At 56.7% G+C, this 8,796-nt stretch overlaps 1 protein-coding gene across 1 annotated transcript in view; it reads left to right on the top strand.

The window, feature by feature from the left end:
• Lss (lanosterol synthase) overlaps positions 1 to 6,454 on the top strand; it is a 28,672-nt gene extending 22,218 nt beyond the window's left edge. Inside the window, exons 17-21 of the mRNA XM_015478375.2 lie at positions 1,958 to 2,023; positions 2,501 to 2,581; positions 3,193 to 3,363; positions 4,255 to 4,333; positions 4,883 to 6,454. Of these exons, the coding sequence (XP_015333861.1) occupies positions 1,958 to 2,023; positions 2,501 to 2,581; positions 3,193 to 3,363; positions 4,255 to 4,333; positions 4,883 to 5,014 (529 nt within the window). The 3' untranslated portion in view covers positions 5,015 to 6,454. The remainder of the gene's footprint in view (positions 1 to 1,957; positions 2,024 to 2,500; positions 2,582 to 3,192; positions 3,364 to 4,254; positions 4,334 to 4,882) is intronic.
• The last annotated feature ends 2,342 nt before the right edge of the window (positions 6,455 to 8,796 follow it).

Here is an 8,796-nt window from a genome sequence, read left to right as displayed (position 1 = left end):
TTTTTTTTTTTTTTTTTTTTTTTTTTTTTTTTTTTTTTTGTGGTGCTAGGGGTGGAACCCAAGCAAGTGCCCTGCCGTGAGCTGCATCCGCCCATCGTGGCCTTTCCTCTTGTCTGTTTGTGTAATGGGTTGCCTTGACTGGTCTTCAGAGGGGGAGCCAGCCTTGCTGCACCTGAGGTAGATCCCTGGGTGCTGGCCCCAGGGACCGTGTTAGCGACGGTCCTCTGGAGACTTGGTGGAGTTTCTTCCCTGAGTGGTGGAGTTCGCTGGTGAAACCATCGGGGCAAATCCCTACCCTGATGACTTCCTGAGCTTTCCCTGTGGATGATCATGTCACTGGCAAGTGACTTCATCCCTCCCTTATTTTTTGGTTTTAAAACTGGATCTATGGTCCACAAAAGGCATATGAATGAATGTAGTGTGAAGAGCTTAGAGACGTTTCCTCCCTGTCGGTCCCCAGCACTGCTGCCTTCCTCGACCGGCTGCCCTGGCTGAGGCCTCTGGGTGCTCAGAAGTGGAAATGGTGGAAGCTTTGCCAGGTTTCCTGCTCCCAGGGGAGAGCTGCTGTGTCTCTGCAGGAGTGGTACTGGTGGAAGCTTTTGGCATTGGCCTTTTTCAGTTGAGGAATTGCTTTTCCTGTGGACCTGTGAAGTGTGCTTCTCTCCGATTCGAGCAGGTGTTGAGCTTCAGCCTCGACTAGAGGGTCCTCTCTGCCCCTGACTCATTGGTGCTGCAGAGGGCTGCAGTGCAGACCTTGGCAGGCCTGACCGAGCTGGTCCCCTCTGCATAGTTAGAGGCCCATCTCCCCTTCTGTTCTGGGGAGAGTCCACATGACAGTAGGATGGACATTCTTAATGACTGAGTAGAGTTTACTAAAAAAGCTGCTAGGAGTTTTCTTTCTGGGAAAAGTTTGCACTTTTGACTCCTGTTTTGGTAGTTCTGGGACTCCAGGCACTCTTTCTTGAGGCAGTCTTGGTGTTGCGTCCCTATTGTTTTCCCCTGGAATCACCTCACTCTCCACTTCTGAAACTGCTTATGGACTCTGTGCACATTCACTCCCTGGTACCAAGCAGCAGGGTGGCCACAGGCTTTGCTGTGGCATGGACAGTACATGGACAGCACACTGTATGGTTCCTTCTCTGTGGGTCTAGCCAGGTGCAGCCTAGGAAGTCCCTGGTTTCAGAGATGTCAGCCTGGGGCCAACCAGAGCTGGGCCTTGTACAAGCACCAGTGCGGGATCCGCCTCTCAGCATGTGCTCGTGGGCAGGATCCCACCCCTTGTGGGTTGTCCAAGGCTGGAAGCTGCCATCTGTCCCCTGATGCAGGGGCCTCTGGTGGCTTGTGAAAGCTAGCAAGGGAGAGAGCCTATAGAGAGAGCCTGCTGGTCCTTCTCAGGGACAGGTCATCACAGGAACATTGTCCGATCTGCTGCAGCTGCCCTTTAAAAACGAGGCAGGCTCTGCAGGATCGCCTGGTGTGAGTCCTAGAAGAGGGGCAGCCTTTTGGAGGGCCTGTTGTTCTTCAGCAGGACACCAGGTGTAGAGTTGACCTTCTCAGCTTCTAAGTCCATCATTTCCTCTATAACCAAATTTTCTTTTCTTTTTTCTTATACTTTGCTGAGGCTTGTGGTGTGGCGATGACGTTGTCTGTGGCCGATCTCCCATTCACCCTGTGGGACAGGCCCAGGCCTGTGGCTGACAGCGTGGACCAAGGCCGATCCTGTTATTGGCTGCACCCAGCATAGGCCTCATCCCCCAGGCCTTCCTCTTGCCTCTCTTTCTGAAGCTCTGACCATCTGCTTCCCCCTTCCTGTGTCCTGTGGCTGCTGCTTTTCCTACTGTCAGAAGGTCGTTTTGACTGTTTTCTAAAGGAAAGCATGCTCCCTCTCAGAGAGCGTGGCTTGGGGTGGGCACTGTGGTTTTGCTGGAGTGCTTATTGGACTCCGCCTGTATTCCAGGGAGACACTGGAGCGGGGCCTGGCGTTCTGTCAGCAGAAGCAGAGGGCTGACGGCTCCTGGGAGGGGTGAGTCAGCACCTGGCCTCTTGGGCGTGGTGGAGGGTGGGGCTGGGCTTGCCCACTGGCTTCCTGCTTGTTGCCAGGCTTCTCTTGTGTGCGTCCCCATGTTGCCTGTTGCAGGGCAGTTGGCTCTGTGTGTGGAAGTGCTCTGTGGTCTGAGTGTGATGGCTTCTCCTCCCTGGCCATGTCACTGGGGTCTCCCCAGTCCACCTAGGGGGGCAGCAGCTGAGCCAGGTGGGCACCGCCTCTTATGCCCACACTGTCCCTGTGTCCCAGGTATGGGACTATAAATCTTCACAAGCTCCTGTACCTGGATGCTGGACACAGTGGGCTGCCACCTCATGCCAGGGCCCTGCAGGTGGTGCAGCTCATTTAGGGACATGCGGATACTTTTCCTGGCCCAGCCCCGCCCTTTCTGTTCAAGGACACCCCCTCCTCCAGGGTGAGAACCTGAGGCTGAGGCCCTCTCCCCTCTCTCTCCAGTTCCTGGGGGGTTTGTTTCACCTATGGCACCTGGTTTGGCCTGGAAGCTTTCGCCTGCATGGGGCATACCTACCGTGATGGGTGAGTGCAGCTGTGGGGCCATTGGCCCTCTGTGTGGTGTTTTCCCCTTTGATGTTTGATTTTGGGGTCTCTTAGTATTTTTAAACAGTGAGATAAGAACAGCATCCCAGAAAATGTGAATCCCAGGTTGAACAAAGATGTGTCCCTGGCTTGGGAGCCTTTGGCTAGGGGCCACCTCAGAGTTTTCCAGAGATGATCCCACACCTTCCCTGTACATACCTGCTCCCCAACCAGTAGGAGGGCTAGGGTCCAGGACATTCACTGGGCCCTGCTGAGAGAGGGGTGAAGCCTTGGGTCCAAGCCCTGTCTCTGACTGCCCCACCCAGCCCTTCTGGATCCAGTGAGCTGCAGGGGTGGAGTGTGCTATGCCCTGTGCTTGACCGGATACAACCCAGCTATTCCTGATTTGTGTCAGGAGCTCAGCCTGCGGCCCCGTGAGGCTGCCTCAAGCTGCAGAGCATTTTTCTGTGCTGAGCAGCTCAGGAGGCAGGTGTGTGTCCCCACTTCACAGCTGTAGGCCCTCTCCATGGCCCTGAGGCTGCTGGCCAGGGTGGGATCTGGGGGCCCTGACTGTCTCAGTGAGGGTGTCTCAAGTCTCCTGGTCTCTGCAGGGCTGCCTGTGAGGAGGTCTCCCGGGCCTGTGACTTCCTGCTGTCCCGGCAGATGGTGGATGGAGGCTGGGGGGAGGACTTTGAGTCCTGTGAGCAGCAGCGTTACGTGCAGAGTGCCCAGTCCCAGATCCACAACACGTGCTGGGCCCTGATGGGGCTGATGGCTGTCAGGTAAGAGTGACGGGATGGAGGGACCCTCAATGGTCAGCAGGTAGCCTCGGTCAAGTGCAGATGTGGAAAGAGTCGAGGGGGCCACAGGACTATGCTGCTGCTCAGCTGTCACTCGGGGGACAGAAGCTCCTCCAGGAGCCATGTTTCCTGGTTAGGTGGCAGCCCATCCAGCTGAGTGGGGTCCTGAGAGAGGTCTCCTGGTGACAGCGTTGGTGGCCGGCAGTGGTTGGCAGAGCAAGGGAAGCAGAGACCTGAGACTGGGGTGACGTAGGCTGTGCCGGGGGCTGCTTCCCGTGTGGCAGCAGCAGTGGTTGCCTCCGTCCCTGCAGCCGGTCCTCCTGTGGTCACAGCTGATGCTGAGCCACACATGTACAGATGCACACAGGTGCACGTGCAGACTTGTGCATGAGTGGACACACAATGCTGGCGTGCATACCGTGCTCCAGTCCGCTGCTCTCTTTGGTGTGGAGCCGGAATCCTCTCAGTTGGTGTGAGCAGGTACAACAGTCAGGGGCACCCGGGGCAGGACTGTCAGGGGTCTGTTCCTGGTCTCCCCCAAGGCTGACTTCAGCACCCCCATGCCCACGGTCCCCTCTGGTGTCTATCCTTGGCATCGAGCACTTCAGTGCACGTACTTGCCTGGCTTCCAGCATGCTGAGTGGGCGTGTGGCTCAGCCTTCCCGCCTGGGAAGCTCCACGTTCAGCTGGGTTCTAGGCACAGGTCTGCAGGCGGCGTGTCCCACCTGCCCTGCTCCCCTCTACCATGGAGGCTGAGCTGTTCTACCATTATAGTGCCGTGGGTTTTCTGTGAGCTTGGTGCACTACGGTGAGTACACACTCACGCCCATCTGTGTTTGTGCACACCACTGAGCAAGTGTCTCCTCTCCCCAGGCACCCTGACATCACAGCCCAGGAGAGAGGGGTCCAGTGTCTGCTGGAGAAGCAGCTTCCCAATGGTGACTGGCCCCAGGTGCGTGAAACCCAGTGCCGGCCATTGGCTTGCTCGTGGGTTCTCACATCCTCCCCTGTGTCCCTCACTGGGTGTTTTGGGGCTTGGGGTGCAGATACTCTGCCAACCAGAGGCCTGTGAGGTGGAGTTCTGGGGCAGGTTGCCAGTTCTGAGCAGGTCTTGCTGTCAGTCAATCAAGTTCTGGCAGGGGGCTGGGTGGGAGATGCCCTCGCAGCACAACCCTTGACTGCCCTGTTGCGTGGGAGCTCACGTGGCCCCTCACTCTCAGGAGGCACAGGTGCAGGCTCTACCTGTCCCCAGAGGGTGGGAGTCATGAGCCCCTTCCCTGCAGGAGTCCTGCAGAAGCTGGTGTGGCCGTGCGGGCTGGAGGCCCAGGGAGGGTTTGCTAAAGGCGACAGCACCCAGCTGGGCGGAGGCTGGGCAGGAGGACTGCCAGCCTCAGTTTCCCTTGCCCCTGCTTGCTCAGGTGTGCACCAACCCTGTGGCATCCAGGGCTGCGGTCCATGACCAGGCCCTTGGGCCCTGGTGCCCTTTTCTCTGTCCTTCTAGGAGAACATCTCTGGGGTCTTCAACAAGTCCTGTGCCATCAGCTACACCAGCTACAGGAATATCTTCCCCATCTGGGTCCTGGGCCGCTTCGCCAACCTGTACCCCGAGAGCGCCCTCACAGGCCGCCCTTGATTGCATCTGCCCTTGAGAGTATGCCAACCTGTGCTGGCTGCTGCAGGTGGCGAGCGTCATCTTCACACCTGTGCCCACAAGACTGAGCTGTCTTGGCCAGGTGGCAGGTGCCCGTTCCCTGCCTTGTGCTGTAGCCCTCTGCTCCACCTCGGCACATGTGTTGGGATCAGTCCTGAGGCAGGGACAGGGACTGGGTCCGTGGCTTCAGACTACAATTGCCAGAGTGATTGTCAATGTAGGTCTGGTTCTGAGAGGGCTCAGGGAGGAAGGGAGCGAGTCTGACTGTGACGTCAGAGGAGCCGCAGCACCTCATGCTGTCCCTGGCGCACTTCTTGCCTGAGGGAGGAAGGCTGGAGAGACTGCATTCTCAGGAGAGCAGCTGCTGGGCCCCGTGCACTCCCCACCTGCTGCTGATTGGGGATGGGGCCTGGGCTAGCTGCTCCCACATTCCTGTGCATGCTGGGTAAGGGAGGGACACAGCCCCTCAACGATGGTATAAGAGACCTGCCGGCGGGGAGTGGGCTGGGCTCTTGTTCACCATGATGTACCAGGATTCAGTGCACACCCTGAGGCTGCGTGGTGGGGAGCCCAGCGTGGCACTGGCCTGCCCCTGGCTCGTGAGCTCGCCTGTCTGCACTGCATCCATCCATGGCTGCTCGCGTCCTGACCTCCAGGCTTTGCAGGCCAGGGAGGGTGGGTGCAGTTTTGGTGGTTCCACGGAGGGGCATTTCTATGTGCTAGGGACAGTCGAGCATCCCTAGCTGCCACCCACCCAGAAGAACGTTCAGGGTATCCCTTGGCCACTGCCAACTTCCATGTCAGGTGCTTGCTATGAGTGGGGATGGAGGGCCATTTTGCCAGAGTAGTGCCTGAGTGAGCTCTGAATTCCTCCCACCCCAGCCTGGGCTCGGGGAAGAAGACTGGGCCCTGGCTCTGCCTTCTGCCACGTGGAAGAGCACTCAGGCGCTCAGGGTGTCCAGTGGCAGCTTTCCTCCCCAGCCATGTGATGAGTGGGCCCCACAGTACCTCCTCGGGCTGCTGCTTTCACCCCTGCCCCTCCTGGACTGGCCCACTGTCCTCCCTCAGAAGCTGGAGAACTGTGTCCCATGCCTCTCTGATCACCTGCCCCTGCCCAGGACCCGCCAGGGCTGCCTCCTCAAGTGCAGGTGCACAACTCTGCCTCCTGCCCAGCCCTGTTGAGCCCTGCACAGCGTGGTTCCATGCTTTCCTGCCTCGGTGACAGCCTGCGCTGCTGCCTGTGCTGACCAGCCCCTCTCTGCTAGACCTGGCCTAGCGGCAGCTGGTCTGCCCAGAAACTTCCAGCCAAGACCAGATCACTGTAGAAGACACAGGTTTTCCAGAAGGAAGCTGCAAACTGACTTTTATGCTGAAAGTCACCTACATGACCAGCTTCCTTAATAAAGAGACACTTAAACCATGGGGAGAAGAATATCGTGCTTGTTTTGCTTGGTCTGGGGAACTTGTGCTCTAGGGTTTTCTGAGACTGCCTCCTTGTCCCTGTGTGGGGAGAGTGGGACTCGTGGCCTCAGTTCAGTGCCAGAGAGCTGCTTAGGGACCAATGTCCCCATTACTGAAGGGGCATGCTTACCTTGGCATGAGTGAAAGCAGGCTCTGAACTGAGTGAGTCCCTGAGGAGTCTTGGGTTTGGCTTATTGGGTTTGGTTGTCAGGAGCAGATTCTGAATGTGCTGCAGGCCTGGAGCTGCCCTGGGTTTGCTGGGTGTCTGCTAATGTGGGAATCAGATGGCTTCTTGGAGGGAGTCTCTAGTGGGAAAGGCTTAACAGGATGAAGCTTGTCTCTAAGAAGGTCTTTTCCCTCATGGGATGTGGCTGTGTAGATGCATATTTTGGCCTATTTTCCCAAAAGCTGTTTGCTGCTGTTGCTCCATTCTTCTCTGATTTCAGCAAATAGGACAACATAGCCATGTGTGATTGATCAGTGAAATTGATTCATTTTCATTTCCTCATCTGCAACATAAGTCACTTACGATTCAGTTTGTTTCAGAATGGAATGAAGGTTAGAAAAAGGAGACATTCTGATGGGTCATGAATGAGGTCAGCACTGACTCTCTGCCAGACTGTAGATGTGCTTGGCCTCCAGGGAGCACTGGCAGGGACACCCCTGTGGCCCAGGAGGTGTGCAGCCCACTAGTTGGGGGCATCCAGAGGGGGTAGAGGGGACCCCAGGTCTCCCTGGGCTGCTCCTCACAGCATCTCTCCACGAGGGCATGGTGGTCAAGCCAGAGCCCTGAGAGCAGACCTGGAAGGTCGCCCAGTGGAAGCCAGGGTGTGGCTCTGCAGAGCTGGGTGAACTTAGCACGGTCACTGGGTGCCTGCCATCTTCCCTGAGATGGCAGTACTAACTTGAAGCTTTCCATTCCTCATACAGGAGGATGGGGTGATGTGGATGACCAGAATCGACTGGTTCCATGGCACAGTCATCCTGGTTTTCTGTGTGATGGAACTCTGCACTCGGGGCAGCAAGGTCCAGAGGGTGTCTTGAGTCCAGGGGTCTCCTGGGACTCAGGAGAGCAGCATGGCTTCAGGCAGCCCCAGGCACAGGCCTCTACAGGAGTGATCCCAAGGTCTCCGCTCCCTGGGACAGGCCTGCCTTCAGGTCTCCCAGGGAAAGAAGCACGCTGAAGCTCCCAGATGGGCAGAAGACTGGAACAGCACCCGTGATCTCAGGGACCTGTTGGATCTTGGTGAGAGGCCCGACATGTAGCTGGGGACGGAAGCACAGAACCACTTGAAGTAATTCTGGCTGGCAGGTCTTCTGCTCGGGGAAACCTGTAAGCCCACAGATCCAGACAGCCAGTGCCCTGGCACATCACCAAATATGAGTCCTGAAAGCCACAGAGCAGCAGATCACGTTCAAGAGCACGACGAGGATAACAGTGTGGTCCAGTGTAGAGTGCTGGGGACACTGGCCAAATTGACCAGAAGACAAGTGAATCATTCTCCCAACTGACCCACACCGAAAAGATTTCCCACCAGGTGACCCATGGAAATGTCAAGGTGTTGAGGTGGAAGGGAGGTAGTACCAGGTGGAAGCAGCTCTTAGCCCAGGAAGGAAGAGCACCCAGATGGAGGTGGCAAGTACAGAGGGCTTTCCCTCTTTGCTTAAAACAGAATCTCTTTAAAATAAAACACCACTGACATTTAAAAGTAAAAATAGTGGGTGCCGCAGTCTGGCTGGGCACAATCAGGAGCCACTTGTCAAAAGAAACTAACTTTATTTTTAGAACCACACACGCCAAACAAAACAGCCTCTCAGGAAAAACCCTCAGAGCCTCAACTGCCACCACCGGCTTTCCACAAGCCTCTCTCTCCCACACAAGCTTCTCTCCACCTCCCACAATCCTCCTGCTCTTGAGGCCGATTGGCTGGGTCACATGGGCGGAGCCAAAAAAGTCCCCCAATGAGCAGCTCCGTGGTCTGAAAGGGCAGGGAAATAGCCCAATGAGCATCACCGCAGAGGAGCCAATCAGCTAGATGTTGCTGGGGCCGCTGTGAGCCAATCATCAGCCAGCAGCTGGAAGTTTGCTGGGGCCCCTTCGGCTGTGGCTCTCAACATCTCCCCCTCTCTGTTTAAACAAAAAGCATGTGGCTTAGGGACCGTGCCTGCCTTAGGTTGTCCAATAGTACATATGGTCCTTACCTGTTAGGTTGGTACCATTGCAATTGGATCTTACCCGTCATTGACTACCGGTCCAATATACAGCCACACCTGTGGAGAGGTCTTTGTACCAGCGGGGGGGT

Source organism: Marmota marmota, unplaced genomic scaffold (genome assembly GCF_001458135.2).
Source record: "Marmota marmota marmota unplaced genomic scaffold, marMar, whole genome shotgun sequence".
Taxonomy (NCBI): Eukaryota; Metazoa; Chordata; class Mammalia; order Rodentia; family Sciuridae; genus Marmota; species Marmota marmota.
This window is presented reverse-complemented; position numbering and strand designations above follow the sequence as displayed.